Genomic DNA, 19445 nt, shown 5'->3' with positions numbered 1-19445 from the left:
CGTCCAGCCTAAAGGTGCGTTTCAGCCTCTCACAATCACAGTGTGTCAGATCCACAAACTGGTTTATGTCTACTCCGATCACGTTCCGCCCATTTATCGAGTTCAAATAGCTCCCATCAAGCGCTCCCAAAACGTTTGCCCCGCCCAATTGCTCTAATCCAATTGGTTTAGCTGGTGGAGAGGCGTCGTTTGAATTTCTGTGGCTGTTGTGTTGTGCTCGCTCGGTGCTGTTCAATCTCTTCAGTTCACTGTTTTTGGTAAAAGCCTGGGTCATTGTTCAGCTCCTCAGGTAAGTTTACAGCCAATATAAACACACCGAGTTAATATGCATTACTATGGCGATAGCAGTTGGCAATTAGCAGCTAAAAGTTAACGTGCCGTTACAGTGACTACGGAGCTAACACTAGCTGCTAACTTTACCGTGTGAGTGTTCTTGTGCAGCAGTTGTCAACTGAAATAAAACAATACCGTTAAGTCTCCTCGGTATTCGTACATTTCTCCGTGACTCGGTCTCACAGGGAGAAAATGGAAACGTTATTTTAACCCGTTGTCCTCAGTTTGTTGTTTCCCATCTGACCAGGATCCACAGGCGAGGCAACTCTCTTTTTACAGTTTTTCTTTGATGCATTTCACTCATCAGAAACATCATTCTCACAACTCTCGATGCAGTTCTCAGAACAGTTGATGCATTTCTCCTAACAATAAACACGTACAAAAGCCTCTACAACAATCAAAACATTGTTCACGTGTCGAAACATGCAAAGTCAGTCAATTCAACGTTGTCACCAATGAATTAAACCTTTATACCAGAGCTTCAAGACTTAGACTCCAAATGTTTTGATCTTTATTTAAAACCCTGACTGACTTTAGGAAAAGAGAACTGCAAAGTTATAGAGTAAAACATGTTCAGATACACAACACGTTACTACGGTTGATTCATGCTCGTATTCACAGTTTATCCTCAGTCTGACTTTAATCAGTGAAATTATTTCTACTGTGGGTTTTTTATTCTAGTTTGTTTACATTTCACCTTGTTGAATTTCACTTTATGACGTCACTATAACTGAACTTACCCGCAGGTATCAGTGTTTCTTCTCATATCATATTTATACTTTGTTCATGGTTCTTATTATGTTGCTTATAATGAACAACTCCGCCTTTTTTTTAACTGAGCCAGTTGATAACCTATTTCGTAGTACAGCTGATCCAGGATGGACAATGTTAGGTTCAGTTAAACCAGACAACAGAAAGTTATCCTGGGTTTGTTGAACCTGCTTCGTAGTTCAGACCTCGGATCATGTCTTCAAAATCATTTATTTATTTGTTTACAGGTTTATGTAGGACCATACAGATGTTAGTTAATGAAACAGATGTGGTGTGTATGAGCATCTGGGTCAGTTCTCCTGGAGGTTCTGGGAGTGTCCCTCAGAATCAGGGGCCTGGGGAGCATCTGCTCCCTGAGATCGGTTTATCTGATGATTGATAGTTGAAGTTTATTTTCAGATGTCATCTGACCTACAGTCCAAAACCTATATTCAGTTTAAAGTGAACAATATCACAGACTGTTTTATATCCTGTGCAAAATCTGTCCTTTAACAACATTTTAGTTTTTAACACATATACAATTATGATGTTTAGTATATTTTAATTCATTTTATCTACACGATAGTTCAACACTGAATATTATCATCCCGCTTCAATCTGACCGACCAAGACAAGTTTCTGACAACTGTGTTTGTAAAGACCATTAACTGAAATCACCTGAACATAAAACACAGCACTGCTTTTAGTTTTTGTTTCCATATGGAAAGAGGAATTTGATGATGAATGAATAGTTGGTTATCAGAATTAATGATACATTTTCTGACCACCTGCAAATCCTGTCAGTACTCCACATGTGTTCATGTTTGTGTTTCAGCTGTTTCAGTAACTGAGTGAATGGAACAAAAATCATCAACCTGCTGATCTTTGATAATGTCTTTCACAGTCTCACCTCGACTGCTGTATTGTTTCTTCCTTCTGTGATCCTAACCTGTTTTGGAGGCGATGCGTCATAATACATCTACCAGCCGCCGGAAGGGCAAAACCCCTCAACGTCGCCCCCCCGCACCGGCACCGGCACCAACACCAGGGACCTCCGGTTCAAAACCCAGGTCCCCGAGAAGGAGCAGACTTTCAGGTGAGACTGAGTTTATTTCTATGGTATTTATCCAAACAAGAGATTACAACATGTTATATACAATATGAAAATACAGAAAAAAGGGAATGTACATGATGTACCAGTTCATGTGTACAGCAGCTTCAGAAAGTCTTCAGACCACTTCCCTTTATTACACTGTAGATTTAATTTTAAATGGAAACAAAATTTTCCCTTTTAAGTTGTAATCTGTAATTTTTCCATAATAAAATGTCTAAAAACAACTGGACCTGTGTTCTATATGTTGTTGAGTTGTGTTCTTACATCATCTCAAATGTTTCCATCAATTCTCAAACCGGAGGAATCTGTGATTTTAATCATGGAAACGTTTCATTGGTCGCCTGTCAGTGACATCATATCCTCTATGATCATGTGTCAGTGTGTTTGTCTGACAGAAGCTCAACATTGACTTTTATCTAGTTTTAAGCCACATACACTTTTTCCACCTTGGTGGTTTTCAGCTCTATATTTGAACCAGATGAAGGATTTTAGTCGTCGGACGTCTGGATCTGAAGTTATCAGAGAAACAAGCTGAGGAAATGTTTGTTGTGGAGAGGAGGACACCTCTGTGGATCATTCAGCTGCTGGTAAAAACCTGCTGAACATCTGCTTCATAAGTTTTCAGAGGAACAATCAGAAACAATCTCAGCTCCAGCTCTTCCCTGAGTCTCTGTCCTCCGTACAGCGTCGCTCAAACTCTGACTTTAAATGTCAAACTGCTTCATTCAGTGATTTTAATGGTTAGAATCACCAGGTCTGTTTGATTTCCTGAACCACTGACACTGAAGAAATCCAAACCGGGAGGAGCTTATGGTGATGGTGGTGAAGACGACAACTCCCATGATCCCATGCTACTTCATGACGTAACCCAACGCCATCTTTTGTTATTGTTTTGATTGAGAGACCCTTGTTAAAGACTGAGTGTTTAATCTACACACTAATTCAGAACTTCTGAAGGGGGCCCCACAAAGAGCTGGATTAAGGAGGATTAATGAGAGATGTCAATTTTGATTTGAACATGTTTTCATTTAGTCATTATGGGTGACAGAGTGTAGACTGTCTCGATAAAATCCCAAATTTATCAATTTAGAGTTAAATCTACAAGGCGTCTGAAACACACAAAATAAACACACACAAGACAAAAGCTTGTCAGTGAAGAGGATACTGATTCTGAAAATCAGTTCAATCCAGAGCTGAGATCCTCAAACAGAAAAACCTCTATCCTCTATCAGACATTTAGTAAAACATGTCTCTACTCCACAAGCTAACAGTTTCATATCCTGTCTGTATAAAAACACTTCCCTCTGGTATTTGTCAAGTGGTGCTCTCACCTCCTGTAAAACATCAAACCCTCTGTGTCTGCCCTCCAGAGCTGGCTCCTGTGACTCCTAGGAAGAGGAGGTTTCGACCAGGAACCAAGGCCTTAATGGAAATCCGCAAGTACCAGAAGAGCAGCGACCTTCTGCTCAGGAAGGGACCGTTCTCTCGCCTGGTGAGTAACAGCAGCAATACCACGAGGAGCATATGAATGCTGTAGTTGATGTCTGCGCTCAGAAATCTTCTGTTCTTCGTCATGCATGAACAGGAATCAGCCCTATGCTCTAAAGAGCTCCTGGTACAGTGGTGGTGATTGAGCTGTTGTTTGAGGTTAAAACTGAAACACTGAATCACAGGTTGACATGGATTTGATGAACGAGAATTATATGAAGTTTTGCCAATGAATTTAATTCTATAACCTCCAGGTGTAGATTTTGTGAATGAACTGGAACTGATCTTCCTCTGGTTCAGGTTCGTGAGGTCTGTCATAGTTTTTCCAGAGAGGCTCTGAGGTGGCAGGTCTACGCTCTTCTGGCCCTGCAGGAGGTAAGCAACCGTCTCCACAGCCGAGCTCACAGTCTGTTCTGTTTATACACATGATTCAGTGGAAAATGTCCTCAAACTCAGAACACCTCAGACTGATGATTTCAGTCCGGGATAAAACTAAAACCGAGGTTGAACATTTTCACTTGGCTTCAAACATAATTCATAAAACTCTTACTGTAACCATAAAAACCCAGTCACACACAGACCCTTGTATAGACGTCTGTGTGCAGACCGTACATGTAGCACCGACTGCACATGCTCCAGATAACAACATGGAGTCTTGATTTGAGGAGGCCTGATGTTACCCACATTTAAGATTCTCTGTGGATTCATGACTTTCAGCACCTGTGTTCACATCAATATAAAATAAAGAAAAGTGCAGCTTTTATGTTTAAGTCTAAAAACTGATCTCTGATCAGCTTTTTAGTAGAGATGAAACAGTTACCGGTTTAAAGCTATATCACGGTAGATATGCCCGACGGTTAGAATTAGATTTTAAGTATCACTATAACCGTTTATTTCCGTGGTTAATTACAATGGTTAGATTCTGTACAGCATTACAGCAAAGCCTCCCAGACACATGCGCCACAAGCACTGCTCCAGAGATTCTTCAGCCTTCTAATACCTTTCGACTCCAAAGTTGGCAGGTATAAGTAAGTTTTTAAAAAGTGAGTAAGCCTGCTAAAAAAGTGATAATACTGATAACCATGGTAATTTTGTTCACTGTAATCGTGATATTTAATTTTTCTATCATTTCATCTCTACTTTTTAGTTCCTGTATAGCAAAATTATCACAACACAGAGATGCTACTACACTAACTGAATTTTCATCAAAGCTGATGGTCATTTGATCTGTGTGATGCCTGATGTCGTTTGAAGCCTGACTGATGCGTCCGTTGGTATTAAGTGTCGGTCAATAAATGAGCTGAATGCACTGAAGCTGTACACACACTTTCTACAGTCAAAGCTTGGATAAAAAAGAGTGATCATCTCAATCATTTGATCTAACCTCAGCATTTATTCTTCCTCCTCCTCCTCCTCATCCTCCCAGGCTGCAGAGGCATTTCTTGTGATGTTATTCTCAGACGCCAACCTGTGTGCCATCCATGCCAAGCGGGTAACCGTGTTCCCCCGTGACATTCAGCTGGCGAGGAGGATCCGCGGGGTGGACAACCTTTAAAAACATGAGAGCACAAGCTGAATGACTCTGACGTTCCGTCACCACTCAGTCCCATCAGTTCAGACTGTTTGAAGTTTTCTGACTCTGCTACATGTTTACTATCATTTGGCCATTTATCATGGAGCCAACAAGTTCAGATTCATGTCCACTGAGTTCACTTCAGGTCACCTACAGGTTCTCGACTGCTGAAGAAAAAGAGAATGAAAATAATTCTGATGGTTATGTTGTATTTTTATATGTTGTAGAATAATTGTGCTATCCAGAATGCATCTGGATGTGTTAGTGTGGTTACTACTCTTATATATTATGTTGTGTGAATGTTGTTCCTCATTGAATAAATTGTTAATAAACAGCAAGATTTTTTTCTATTAGCTACCTGTTGTCTTATTTTGATCTGGACACAGATTTGATCTCATTGTCTCCTCATGTGATGTTACCAGTGATGATATTACAGTAGAAACAGTCAGTTTGGTCTAAACGCAGACAAACGATTGAGGGAAGGTCATTTTTTCATCCTTGAGTGCCAATCACAGATCCTCCTTTCAATGTCCCAGTCAGATCTGTTCTTATCTGCACTCTGAGCCACCTGGGACAACCAGTGAGGCAGTTTTGGTGCTGTAATCATGATTGGTTGAGAATCTCACTGTCTACTTCCTGTAGCATCAGTGAGCTCTGGCCACTGATCTGTTTTTCTTTAAATATATGAGAGTTACCTTCAGTGTCACACTGTTCAGTAAAACCAACACTATACTCACCCAAACATGTTCAGACCAAATACAAGTTTACATCAGTCTGTTAACACATGAAATTAAATCTCAGTAATGTTTTATGAAGACATGGAGGTTGATGGGTTAAGGTGTGTGACAAAATGACAAAATTTCACACACTTGGTTGATATTTTATATGATGCTAGATAAACAGGGATGTAACCTGAAACTAGTCTGAGAGGGGGAGGCATAATAGCGTGGGGCAGTAATTCTAGTTTTAATGCAATTTTATTTATGAACAATGACAAATCATTTTAAATCACACCTCCTAAGAAAGTTGTTTAACCTCATTCATCAGACACACTGAAATGTAATTTTCTTTATAGTAATAGAATATTTACACTTGCGTGATTAAAAGATAAGGTATACAATAAGACTCAATTTGTGGGGACGGCGGGGCAGGGCTAAATCAATCTGAAACCTTGTCTGTACAGAGAGAGAAAGTTAGCATTAGAACAACCACTAACACCTTGTCAGCCACTGCCAGTTACAAGCTAACAAACATCAAAAAAGTTGCTAACTACGCTAACCATTCTGATTTCTCTGCTAGTCTCTGGATCTGGTCTCAACAGACTCCTCATCTGAGTCTGGGTCTGACTGAGGCTCAAACATGTGGCTGAGTCTCTCTGATGTCTCCTCCTCTAACCATCTCGATACTTTCTACTCTTTCACCTGTACACCTGGAGCAAGCAGGTGGTGGGCGGGACTCAAAGCCTGATCCACATTTCTCAATCAAGAAATAAGAGTGGATGAGCTTCAGCCGCTTTTATTTTTATTTTTACTTTTTATGTGGTAAAACCATGCTGAACAAAATATTAATTAGCAGAGTATTTTACATAGTTTAGAACACGTCTTGATGGACCCTTAAATCGCCAATCTGATAATTAGTAAAACTTTAGAACTGAACAAGGGGATAAAGAACAGACTATATAGTTTCCTAGCCTCGGCATTACTGACTTTTTATATAGTATATTATTAAGATTGCTGTCTTATATGGGCACCACACTATAGTTTTAATTTCTAGCAGAAACCTGTATAAACAGTTCAGTTTAGTTTAGTTTGTTGTTGTAAGAGAAGTAATGTTCTTATAAGTCACCTTTTAACCTTTAGATTTCTTTTGTTTTCATTCTCCTGGCAACATGGTGGCCCTTTGTGTTTGTGACAGACCCAGTTCATCTGGACGGAGCCTAATTTACCGTCTTTGTACCACTCACACTAACATGCTAACGTCGTTTCCTTCGTCGGGTGATTGACAGAAAGGTGAACCAATAGTGTTTCGTCTAGTCAACCCATGGTCTCATCCTAAGCAGTGATTGGATGATTAATTTCCGGTTGTAAACTGATGTCGCATTCAAGTTTTATCGGAGTTTAGGAAATTACGACTTTCACACTTGTAAACAGCATCCTCGTCAACATTCAGGTCGTATTTTAAACTGAAAATTTGAGTTTTTTTGAAAGCCTCCGCATGTCGGACGTCATTCACTTGATGATAAACTGAAAGCATGACATATTAGACAAAATTGATTATTCAATGTAATTAAACGTGTCGTTAAGCCCGGGGTTTTCCATCATTACCCTTCGTCCTATTTTACCCTGAACGCAGCACAATCATCAGACACTGGAGTTATCGGCGAAGAATACGAAGAAGCAGAAGTGTAGTTATGAGCTGATTTTAGGTGTTTTATATAGATAATGTAAAGTTGGAGATGGGACTATGAGCGGAGAAGTGCGGATGTAGCTTTCTGCTCCTCTGGCTTTTGTCCCCGCATTCTCCGAGAGAGAGAGTCGGGATGTTTTCAACCAACATGGAAACAAAAAGAGTAGAGATTCCCTCCGGAGTCCTGGACGACCTCTGCAGGTAACGACGCTCACTGGACAATTAACCGACATTTATCGTTACGGTTTTCTCGTCATTAGTCACCGACGACACAAAAACTGAAGTCAGGAGCCAAACTACCGCTCTCTGAGTTGCTGGACGTGTCTGTAGTTGTCTGTAGTTGCTGTTGTTAGCTCAGTTGCTATTGAACAATGTCTGTAGTTGTCTGTAGTTGTTGTTGTTAGCTTAGATGCTTTTGAATCATGTCTGTAGTTGTAGTTAGCTCAGCTGCTGTTTAACCATGTCTGTAGTTGTTGTTGTTAGCTTGGCCGCTTTTAAACCATTACTGTAGTTGTTGTTGTCAGTTTAGGTGCTGTTGAACCATATCTGTAGTTGTTTGTAGTTGCTGTTAGCTCAGCTGTTGTTGAACCATGTCTGAGTTGTCTGTAGTTGTTGTTAGCTCTGCTGCCATTGAACTGGGTCTGTTGTTGTTGTTGTTGTTGTTGTTGTTATTGTTATTGTTGTTGTTAGCTCAGCTGCTATTGAACCATGTCTGTAGTTGTCTGTAATTGTTGTTGTTAGCTCATCTGCTGTTGAACTGTATCTGTAGTTGTTTATAGTTTTTATTAGCTCAGCTGCTGTTGAACTGTAGTTGTTACTGTCCTGGAACTTTTTCAAAAGATGGTTTCTCTTATTCTAACTTACTCTTATCACACTCATTTTTGTTTGTGTTAAATTTTCAAGTTTGGTTTAAATAAGTTATTTGGTGCTATACAGCAGAAGTGTAATGTCAAGATTTAAAGCTATCATAGGTTTTTGCACAGTGGGAGGAAGTGGAGACATGTCATCTATCTTTATGTACAGTCATTGGTGTGGAATCTTGCGGGAACAGAGCGGATGATGTCACACACGGTTGCCAGGGTAACTGAGGGGTGGTTGAAACAATAACCAGGTGGCATGTTAGAATGTGTAATATGGATGTAGCCCCACAGCGCTTCTTTAGTTGCGTTGTTCCTCCTCTGCATCCTCTGTGTTTCCTGATCTCTGCTGGGAGTCCATTGCTCTAGTGGCCATGTCAGCTGGCTTCAGAGCATTCAGCTGGTCCCTGATATAAATGGCTCAGGTTAAAGGAGTTACTAGTTAAAATTTAAATAAGTTTTACAAAAGCAGAAAGAAAAAGAATTGTATCCTGCATGTCTGAGTCTGTTGGTGTGAACAGACTCATGTGGGGGCTCAGTGAGGGCCCACAGCTCATCTGTGGCCCAGAGCCCCTGGCTGCGTTAGTCCGGCCCTGACCCCCTTTCTCCTGTGTCTCCAGCCGGTTCATCCTGCACATCCCCAGTGAGGAGAGGGACAACGCCATCCGGGTGTGCTTCCAGATCGAGCTGGCCCACTGGTTCTACCTGGACTTCTGCATGCAGAACACTCCAGGAGCTCCTCACTGTGGGATCAGAGACTTCGCCAAAGCTGATATCTTTAGATGCGATTGATTATGTTAAATGACCTTATTACTTTTTTCTTAATGTTTTACATTTTACATCCACTCTGTTGTACTGCACACAAACAACATACCATTTTATTTTTTTGTCATTAAAACAGCCACCATATGAAGTCATGATTATTCTGGATACAAACATGAGCAGTTTGGTTTTCTTGCACCTCTTCAGGCTCATCCTCAGATGTGGCACTCATGTTGGTTTAGTTGTTTTCCTTGACAGCTGCAAACTTTTCCATCACTGTCCATTTCTGTTGCCTCATGGAGAGGATGTGCAGAAGGTACTGGAGCAGTGGAAGGAGTACAAGATGGGTGTACCCACATATGGAGCAATCATTCTGGATGAATCCTTAGAAAATGTGAGTTGTATTTGCACACTCAAACACATTACATCTTGGCTTTATTTGTCATTTCTATCAGTCATATCAATACTGTACTCACCAAGTTAACAGCTGAGATCAGACGGTCAATTTTTCTTACTGTCAACAAATATTGAAAAATCAAAAAGACGAAGCCAACAATCTGCTGAGCTGGAAATAGCTTCTCTGGGCTGAATGTAGGGGAGGTGGGGTGGCAGTCCCTCAGACCAGTCCATTCGTTCCTACACTGTCAATCATTTAAAACACCTCAGTGAGTTGACTGAACTCAGGATGAATAATTAGTTTAAAGTTGTCCTGTAAAACCAGCTGAATGAACTGAAAAAGTTGATTCAAAATTATGAATCATCAGCTGTTCAGTCAAACTGACGAACATCATCACAGACAGATTCTCAGTCTGAAGAGTCATGAAGAACCTGACTCTGTTAACACATCTCAGTACGTCTCAGTACTCCTGCTCAGGTACATGGAAAGACTTGATTTATTTAAGGCTTAGATGAATTGGTCTCTTTTGGATTGAACGAGGATAGTCTGAGGACAGTGATCCATCATTATGTTAGATATTTATAATCAGAAGGTTTCTGCTCTGAGCTGGATCCTGTTTGATCAGGATCTATTGTAAACTGGGTCGAGGACCTTGCTTAGAACCTTATAGTCAACTGACAACAGGTAAATATGGCAGTAATGTAATTATTGGTTTCATTTCAAAGAAGACAAACAGCTGTGTGTCACAGAGGGATGAGGATGAACACATCATGCTGATGAGGAGACTCATTGTGGTGATTTGTTGACAATAAGAAAAATGATCTTGAGTTGAAATGACGTGTCTTTTTTAAATTGAAGGTGAAAAGTGATGAATGATTAACTCTCACCTGCTGCATCCTCTCTCCTCAGGTGCTGCTGGTCCAGGGATACCTGGCGAAGTCAGGCTGGGGGTTTCCAAAGGGGAAGGTTAATGAGGACGAGGCTCCTCATGACTGTGCAGTGCGTGAAGTGAGTCTCACGTTCTTCATTGTTCAGCATTAAGAGCCATGTCTGATGAATGGCTTCAGTTTGTAGTTCAAACACTGTGTTTTCCAGGTATTGGAGGAGACGGGCTTTGACATCAAGAATCGTATCTGCAAAGACAAGTACATAGAGCAGAAAATCACTGACCAGCTGGTGCGGCTCTACATTATTCCAGGAGTGTCAAAGGACACCAAGTTCAACCCCAAAACCAGGAAAGAGATCAGGGTAGGACCTCTTTCTTTCAACACTCAGTCTCCAGCTGTTCGTAGCTCACACACATGTTTCATAGTCTCCTCGTCCTCCTGCAGAACATCGAATGGTTTCCTATTGAGAAGCTCCCGTGTCACAGGAACGACATGACCCCGAAGTCTAAACTCGGACTGGCCCCCAACAGGTTTTTCATGGCCATCCCATTCATAAGGTGTGTGTACAACCATTATTGTCATCACTGAATTATTCATCAGAGAAATATACACACACATGTGTTTTCTGAGGGTGAGGTGAGCAGATAGATATCAGGACATGGTGAGCCTAGCTTAGCATAAAGACTGTAAACAGGGGGAAACAGCTAGCCTGACTCTGTCCAAGGTTCAGCAGTCACTGAATCACATGTTGTGTCACGTTTGTGTCTTTGTACAAACAGAAATGAAACAGTAAGAGTTTGTGTTTGCCTCAGTGTTGTTGAACACCTGTATGTGACTTAATGTCATTAGTCATTTACTGATACTAATGTGACACTTACTCCTCCACCTGTACAGACCACTGAGAGACTGGATCAGCAGGCAGAGAGGAGAGTCAACAGACAGTGACGAGGACTTCAACAACATCAACACTCCATCCAAACCTTCAGACAACGCTCGGTAAGAAATACATCACAGATAACAGCCACTCTGCACTTTACCTACAGAGCTTTACACTGTAGCTTCTGTCACCTCATTGGTTTTCCAGCTCACAAACATCAGCCTGGTTCCAGCTGTTAAACCCTCTGTCCACTAGCTGACTCAGTCAGAGAGCAGTTGGTGAATATAGTGGAGCATTTAGCAGCTTAAGAACCAGATATTTCCCTCAGGAGCTGGTGGAGACCAAACACAGAGCTAATGAGATTCATCAGGTGACAGAGACACCACTCCACATAAATCATCATGATGATGTGGAGAAACTAACACATTCACCATAACAACTTTACAAGGTGATAATACACTGTATTGCCAAAAGTATTCACTCACCCATCCAAATAATTGAAATCAGGTGTTCCAATCACTTCCATGGCCACAGGTGTATAAAATCAAGCCCAAAAGCATGCAGACTGTTTCTACACACATTTGTGGAAGAATGGGTCGCTCTCAGGAGCTCAGAGAATTCCAGGGCGTTACTGTGATAGGATTCCACCTGTGCAACAAGCCCAGTTGTGAAATTTCCTCGCTCCTAAATAGTCCACAGTCAACTGTCAGTGGTATTATAACAAAGTGGAAGCGATTGGGAACAGCAGCAACTCAGCCACGAAGTGGTAAGCCACGTAAAATGACGGAGCGGGGTCAGCGGCTGCTGAGGCGCATAGTGCGCAGAGGTCGCCAACTTTCTGCAGAGGCAATTGCTACAGACCTCCAAACTTCATGTGGCCTTCAGATCAGCTCAAGAACAGTGCATAGAGAGCTTCATGGAACGGGTTTCCATGGCCGAGCAGCTGCATCGAAGCCAACATCACCAAGTGCAATGCTAAAATCGGATGCAGTGGTGTAAAGCACGCCGCCACTGGACTCTAGAGCAGTGGAGACGTGTTCTCTGGAGTGACGAATTGCGCTTCACCATCTGGCGATCTGATGGGCGAGTCTGGCAGTTGCCAGGAGAACGGTACTTGTCTGACTGCATTGTGCCAAGTGTAAAGTTTGGTGGAGGGGGGATTATGGTGTGGGGTTGTTTTCCAGGAGCTGGGCTTGGCCCCTTAGTTCCAGTGAAAGGAACTCTGAATGCTTCAGCATACCAAGAGATTTTGGACAATTCCATGCTCCCAACTTTGTGGGAACAGTTTGGGGATGGCCCCTTCCTGTTCCAACATGACTGTGCACCAGTGCACAAAGCAAGGTCCATAAAGACATGGATGAGAGAGTTTGGTGTGGATGAACTTGACTGGCCTGCACAGAGTCCTGACCTCAACCCGACAGAACACCTGTGGGATTAATTAGAGCGGAGACTGAGAGCCAGGCCTTCTCGTCCAACATCAGTGTGTGACCTCACAAATGCGCTTCTGGAAGAATGGTCAAAAATTCCCATAAACACACTCCTAAACCTTGTGGAAAGCCTTCCAGAAGAGTTGAAGCTGTTATAGCTGCAAAGGGTGGACCGACGTCATATTAAACCCTATGGATTAAGAATGGGATGTCACTTAAATTCATATGCGAGTCAAGGCAGGTGAGCCAATACTTTTGACAATATAGTGTATGTCGGTGTTGTGTTTTCATTGGACCAAAATATTGATTAATGCAGCTTTAATTCAAAACAGTGAAGCTCCAGTTTGTTTAGCAGAATCAGGACCAGGATCCTAGACAACAAAACCAGTTCATCGGAGTCTGGCTCTCTCTGGGTTTCCTGCTTTACTAACATCAATATAACTGAAGTCATGAAGCTGGTGATGAGCTGGGCTATCAACTGATTATCAACTGGGTTATCACCTGGGTTATCAGCTGAGTCCTTCATTACAGGCAGCATGATCAGAACCATGAATTAAACAGTGCTACCAGCAGAAAAGAGCAGTGTGAGAAGTTCACCTGATGACCTGTAAAGAATATGATGACGGAACCAGAACAAGAAGCTGTAGAAACAGAGAAATAATGTCTAAATATTTAAAGTACAGCTATAAATATGTATGTGAATGATTATACATGTCTGGTGATGAACAAACTGTTATGAATATGTGATGCACATAGAGGAGGAGAGTGGTAGTTCCTGTCTGAGGTCAGCTGGTTTATGAGAAACAGTGTGAACTGATGAGAATTTGGTGGCCAAAGGTCAAAGGTCCATGATTGTACCTGCTGTTAATGATCGTATCTTTACATCAGTCGAATCAGAAGAGCCTCATGAGTGCACACTTACACACTGGAGTTGTGTACATTGTGTAGTTGTGTGAAGAGTTTTTTAACCTGGTCTGCAGCAGGTTAGCAATGCAGCATAGGTTACCATGGTGACCTGACCCAATTAAAAGTGAGTGAGCTTTGTGATCCTGAGTTAATCCCATAGATAGCAGGATAATCCATTAACCTCACTTTGGACACATCAGACAGCTCCCTGAATCTAAACATCTGAAAAACCTCTGTACAGTTCAGTGTAATTACTAATCATCATATCAGATGACCTCTGCTGTGTTGTTCATTACAAAAACAAACCAAGAGGAGCCATGGATGTCAGTGAGTGCAGTAGTGATGGATCATAATAAACTATTATCAGAGGTTTTAAGAGGTCATTTACCCTCCATCCTGTATTATAGAAAATGCTTCCTTCCACCTCTCAGGTCAAAGTCCCGCCGCCTCACAAGTACTGATGTGTTTCCTGGGAACGGATGGACAAAGCAGATGCAGCAGAAGGCTGTGGGCCAGCTGAGCCAGTACGAGCTGAACCAGGTTAGAAAAGACCACAGTCAACTGTTATTTAACAGCAGCAGCATCCAGTCAGGATACATGTCCGCAGTCATGTGACTGCTCCACAGTAAAGTCTGTCAATACCTGATATTTACAGTGAGTGTGTGTAGACACCAGTGAGGAGAGACACATGGATATTCACCCAGCAGCTAACATCATCTGCAGAATCACATGTGGTTCACATTGGTGCACTGTACACCAATGACCTCCTCTCTCTTCTTTTCCTCTCCTCTCTCCTCTCTCTCCTCCTCTCCTCCTCTCCTCTCTCCTCTCCTCCTCTCCTCCTCTTGTCCTCTCCTCTCTCCTCTCCCCTCTCTCCTCTCTTCCAATCCTCTCTCCTTTCTCCTCTCTTCTCCTCAGCCATAAAGGCATTTGGTCAACTTGCAGGTTTTATCATCAACTGGATGAAATAGTTTCATGATGCCTCTCTGATGATCTGGATCCTAGTTTTCTTATTATCTCACCATTGAACACTACATCCTCTATATCTGTATATCTATATTACATTTCCAGGAACCACTTTCTTTGTCTTGTGGACATGATCAGTTAAGTTCAAGGTCCTCATTGAACATTGGAAGCTTTTGCTCCATTTGTCAACAGGCGGCGCCCTGAAGATGATGATATTGCCAAAGTTTCTTAATCTATTTTAAAATCTGTATTCCTTATGTCCTCATTCTTCACAAGTCTAGACTCTGTAATCATGTCCTATGTTTGGCTGTGTAAACCCTCGGGGCAGACAAAGGTCTTAGGCTGGATCTAGCATCACAATGTCCTTGTCTGCCATCACCCAGCGTGGCTCAAAACACAGCACAGACACAGTGACTGGTTGACTTTACCCAGCACTCATGGACAGAGGTCCATTGATCCAGTGGGACACAGAAAGTGTCAGTGTCCTGAGTCGCCACGGCCACAGTTCCCTCAGAACCTCTGTTCTTTCCTCTGTAGAACCCGACCATAAAGGCCAATGGGAAAAGATGTCAGGACTCGCCTTATGTGAAGAAAGGAGCCAATGACACTGGAGCCAGCAACCAGCAGGTCAAAACCACATTATAAGTGCAGAACCCCACATGGTTCAGACTGTTGTTTAAGTATGGAGGGATCATGTGGTTCTGGATCTCAGACCAGTTTTAAAACCATTTTGTGTAGAGTTAGAAAAGGATTGACTATAAGTGATTGTTTAATATTAGCAGGTGAACATTAGTAAGTAAGAAACCTCCATGTTGTTTTCAGTATAGAGAGATCCTGTGGTTCTGGATCTCAGACCAGTTTTAAAGCCATTTTATGATCTATAGGTGATGTTTAACAGCAGCAGGTCTCTCTTCCACTGTTTCTACAGAAAGAAGATAAAAGACTTCAACCCAGGAGACTGCAGGACAGTTTTGACAGAGGTATGGATCATACATGTACCAGGTCTTTGAATGAACTAAATAAAATCCTCTCCTGCTCTGTGTCTGATAATCCGACAGCACTCAGTTCACGCATGGGTAGTGTAGGAGAAGAGGTGGATGTGTAACTGTCTTCAGAGCTGTTAGATTCACAGACACGATGGTTCCTTCTCAACATGAGACTGACACAGTTACCAGAACACTGACAGAAATACTGTGGTTCATGTGGTAGAAACATATTAGTGTGGAACAGTTCAGTGAAACGTAAGAGGACATGTTGAAGGATGTGTAGCTCATTTTAAAGGTCGATGCATATGGACTCTGACGTGTATATATGTTATGTTTTTTATATATATGTATACATATATATATATATATATATATATATGTATGTATGTCTGTTATTATATGTCTGCTGTATATACTTCATCTGACACAGTTCAGTTCTTATGAGGGACTGAAGGTGCTGATACAAAATGATTGTTCATATGTTTTTGATAAGAACAAGAGTTTAGCTGGCGAATGTGACATGGATGTGAAGAGATCCAGAGAGAAACATCTCACTCTGTTGGAACTAAAAAAACACTCAAAGTGGAGCTTCTTTACCTCACAGACAATCTTTGACATCACCTGTCGCGCACACTGATGTGACGGCTGTTGTGACCTGATATATGTGTGGTTGACGGCAACAGTCAGTACTGACTAAACTCAGCTTTAAGCCTCACAGCTTCATGAGTCATTTTACAACCCAGTGTCTGACTGACTTAACCTGCTCACAGGTAACACGAGGGTGTAGTAAAGCAGAGGTTAATAAAACACAGTAGAGTTCAGACTTTAATCAGCTTCACTTTAGCCCATAGTGAACCATTTAAAATATCCTTGATCAGCCCTGATATTGATCCTCAGGTTCCAACATGTTTCCTGGAGCAAACACTGAGTCGTTAGGCAGAATAAAAGTAAGAGTTAAAATTCTGTTTAGAAAAGGTTTAGTTAAAAAAAAAAACATTTTATAATTCATCATAATCTTTGCTGTTCAGTGAAACATTTAGTGAAGACTTGTTTGGTTCTCTGTATGCTGCAGTTAACAGACTCAGGATGTCATCCATCCTGTAATCCCTTTAGAATGACTGAAACATGGATCATCTCACAGTATACCCTCTGACCTCTGACCTGTGGCTGATCCACATACACACTGTCTTATTTATCTGAGCTTCATGGTGAATGTGTGTTCACTGAATGTTTCTCCAGTGTTTGAGTCTCTCTGTGTGCACAGGTAAATATGTTTTAGCCTTTTTTACTGCCCCGACCCAAGTCTGCTGTATGTTCATCAATCGATTATATGAACACAATATCAACTGAAATATTACAGTTATCAACACTTTTTAAGACAAAACCTGAAGATGCATGCAGTGGCCTCCAGGGATGCTCACCCAGTCAGTTTTATTGTCCCATATTACCAGAGACATGTAATTAATCAGATTAACACAGTTATTCACATGCAGACAGCCTGGGACCCTCAGGGCTCAGTGAACATCCTCCTCAAACGTAGCATGTAACGAGCTTCTCTCTTCACAGACGGAGCTCCGTGCAGCTCTAACGGTCAGCAGACGGTCCACAGAGACTGTGAGCAGCTGCTCTCCTCCAAGACGTTCCTCAACTTCAGATTCGACAGAGATGCCATCATGAAATGTTTTGACTACTGACGTGATGAAGCTGATCCTGTAACAAAGTCTAATGATGGCCTCAGAGAATTTTACCTGCAGTCCAGACAAGGATGTTGCTGAACACAACCTTTCCCTTGATGCTTTGCTTGTCATGAACACATTCTCTATGGGGAGTTGCTCTTCTGTCACTGAAGACACACAGTGAGCTTCACTGGAGCTGTTTGTCTTTCCAGACCTTTTTTATAGAAACACCTCCAACACTGTCTTCAGTCTGTCCACGACAGAAACACAACGTCATATCTGAAGAGTCAGGACTCGTCTGAAGAGACGATTCAGAGAGAACAGGATGGCTCAGGTGAACATGAGTCAACAGGTAATGGTGAAAAGTCTCAGCTCTGACATGTCAGTGAATCAATCTTCTTTATGTCAGATACTGATTTTAAGATGTAATAATTACACGTTGATGATATCCTCCAGCTGAACGTCAGACCAGAAGGACGGTGTATTGACATGTTGGCTTCATTAGTTCAGGTTTTTATCAGGAGTTCAGTGTCGTAGAATAATGACCTGACAAAGTGTCATCACATCTTTGTCACAAGTCACAAGTCTGTGGCTGCTAATGTTATGTATGATGTTTATTAATGTTTGAAAATTCTTAATTAAGGCCAGAAAATTTACAAATGAAATTCCATCGATCAATAATCCTCAGTGTGCTCCTCAGTACATCACAGTACTGTGATAATAGAATGAATCAAACTGGTTTCAATCTGAATTTAAATTCTGCTGTGATGTTAACTTGTCTCTTTCTTGTGGACACAAAGTGAAGCATCATGGGACTGATGATCATGAGAAACAATGACCATGAAAAGACCACGGCTGCTTCAGCTTCATCACAAATTAAATGAAAGATCTTTATGGTCTGAGAGTTTGAAAGTGAAAATACAAAGTTTAATTATAGTGTCAGTGTAATCTCAGGAGCACACTGGATCACTGGGCAGTTTTCATTTTGACAGGAAGTGAGTATTTCCCACCTCATAGGTTCATTTAAATCTGCCCACATTAAAGGAAAGTGATGTTTTAATTAAAGTAACTACTTAAATTTAATATTTTCAGCCACAGACGTTCACATACTGTTGTGTTGCCTTAAAGTGACCCTGGTTTTTATCTGCTTCAGTCTGATGAGTTTACAGGTTTAAACCAAATTTTCAGTCATCAGCTGCTCTGGTGTTTAGTTGCTATGAAAACATTCAGACTCTTGGTCTCTGGACCATGATGGAGGACCACAGCATTAGACCACTGTGATCAAGGTTCAGGTCCTCCACAGCTGAAACCATACTGCAAACCACAGTCTAACAGTTCACATGTCCTCCACATGTGAGACGACTCAGTCTGGATGGAGCTCTCCTCTCATCATGTTTGTCATGTTACTGATTGTACAGAAGGTGAATTCATGTCGTCCTCTGCTTCACTAGTGTTTTGACTCAACTGTGAATATTAATAAAGTCTGTTTTTTCACTCCTGTTCTAGTTCTAACTATGTATCAAATATCCCAGTCTCTTATTTTGGTGATGACTCTAAACTGATGATATAAATAATGAAAATAATGGTGCGTAAGTGAACAGGTGATAACTGTTTACAGAATAAGACCCAGCTGCAGTAACAGTAACATAAATATCATATACACAATATCTTCAGAAAGTATTAAGACCCCTTCTTCATTGTGATGTAGCTCAGTGTTTCCCAACCTGTGGGCTGCGATGGTATTGCAAGATACTTTATTGGGTTTAAGTCTGGACTTTGGCTTAGACACTCACAGTCAGAAAGTGTCCTGAAGACTCTACAGAGAGCTCCCTGGACTTCATGGTTTTTGTCCTGACATACCTGACATACACTGTGTCAGGACTGTGACGTGTGGGACCTCATATACACAGGTGTGTGTCTTTCTACACTAATTTACCACAGGTGGACTCCATCAGGTTCTAGACTCAGCTCAGTGATAATCAAATCAAACAGGAAGCCGCTGGCCACATTTTGGAGCCACAGTGAAGAGTCAGAAGACTT

At 41.6% G+C, this 19445-nt stretch overlaps 2 protein-coding genes across 2 annotated transcripts; both read left to right on the top strand.

Annotated features, from left to right (window-relative positions):
• The first annotated feature begins 204 nt into the window (after positions 1–204).
• Positions 205–5588, top strand: LOC111221132 (histone H3.3-like). The gene is made up of 5 exons (XM_022744469.1): positions 205–289; positions 1988–2179; positions 3568–3689; positions 3986–4060; positions 5112–5588. Exons 2-5 carry the CDS (start codon positions 2047–2049, stop codon positions 5238–5240), a joined length of 459 nt encoding a protein of 152 aa, XP_022600190.1. The 5' UTR covers positions 205–289; positions 1988–2046; the 3' UTR covers positions 5241–5588.
• A 2030-nt stretch (positions 5589–7618) lies between these two features.
• dcp2 (decapping mRNA 2) lies at positions 7619–18904 on the top strand. Its single transcript, XM_022744394.1, has 11 exons — positions 7619–7865; positions 9142–9293; positions 9550–9677; positions 10590–10688; positions 10776–10928; positions 11012–11124; positions 11462–11563; positions 14209–14317; positions 15281–15370; positions 15672–15723; positions 17296–18904. Exons 1-11 carry the CDS (start codon positions 7798–7800, stop codon positions 17421–17423), a joined length of 1194 nt encoding a protein of 397 aa, XP_022600115.1. The 5' UTR covers positions 7619–7797; the 3' UTR covers positions 17424–18904.
• The last annotated feature ends 541 nt before the right edge of the window (positions 18905–19445 follow it).

This window comes from Seriola dumerili, unplaced genomic scaffold (assembly GCF_002260705.1).
Source record: "Seriola dumerili isolate Sdu_G_001 unplaced genomic scaffold, Sdu_1.0 BDQW01000081.1, whole genome shotgun sequence".
NCBI lineage: Eukaryota > Metazoa > Chordata > Actinopteri > Carangiformes > Carangidae > Seriola > Seriola dumerili.
Note: the sequence above shows the minus strand (reverse complement) of the source record. Positions and strands in the feature narration are given on the sequence as shown.

What these genes read in the sequence shown, in the direction of transcription:
- LOC111221132 (XM_022744469.1), top strand. Translation starts at nt 2,047, where the DNA reads ATGCGTCATAATACATCTACCAGCCGCCGGAAGGGCAAAACCCCTCAA. An exon ending in GAGAAGGAGCAGACTTTCAG is followed by an intron (nt 2,180 to 3,567) that starts GTGAGACTGAGT and finishes TCTGCCCTCCAG; the next exon opens with AGCTGGCTCCTGTGACTCCT. An exon ending in AGGGACCGTTCTCTCGCCTG is followed by an intron (nt 3,690 to 3,985) that starts GTGAGTAACAGC and finishes CCTCTGGTTCAG; the next exon opens with GTTCGTGAGGTCTGTCATAG.
- dcp2 (XM_022744394.1), top strand. Translation starts at nt 7,798, where the DNA reads ATGTTTTCAACCAACATGGAAACAAAAAGAGTAGAGATTCCCTCCGGA. An exon ending in AAACCTTCAGACAACGCTCG is followed by an intron (nt 11,564 to 14,208) that starts GTAAGAAATACA and finishes TCCACCTCTCAG; the next exon opens with GTCAAAGTCCCGCCGCCTCA. An exon ending in GCCAGTACGAGCTGAACCAG is followed by an intron (nt 14,318 to 15,280) that starts GTTAGAAAAGAC and finishes TTTCCTCTGTAG; the next exon opens with AACCCGACCATAAAGGCCAA.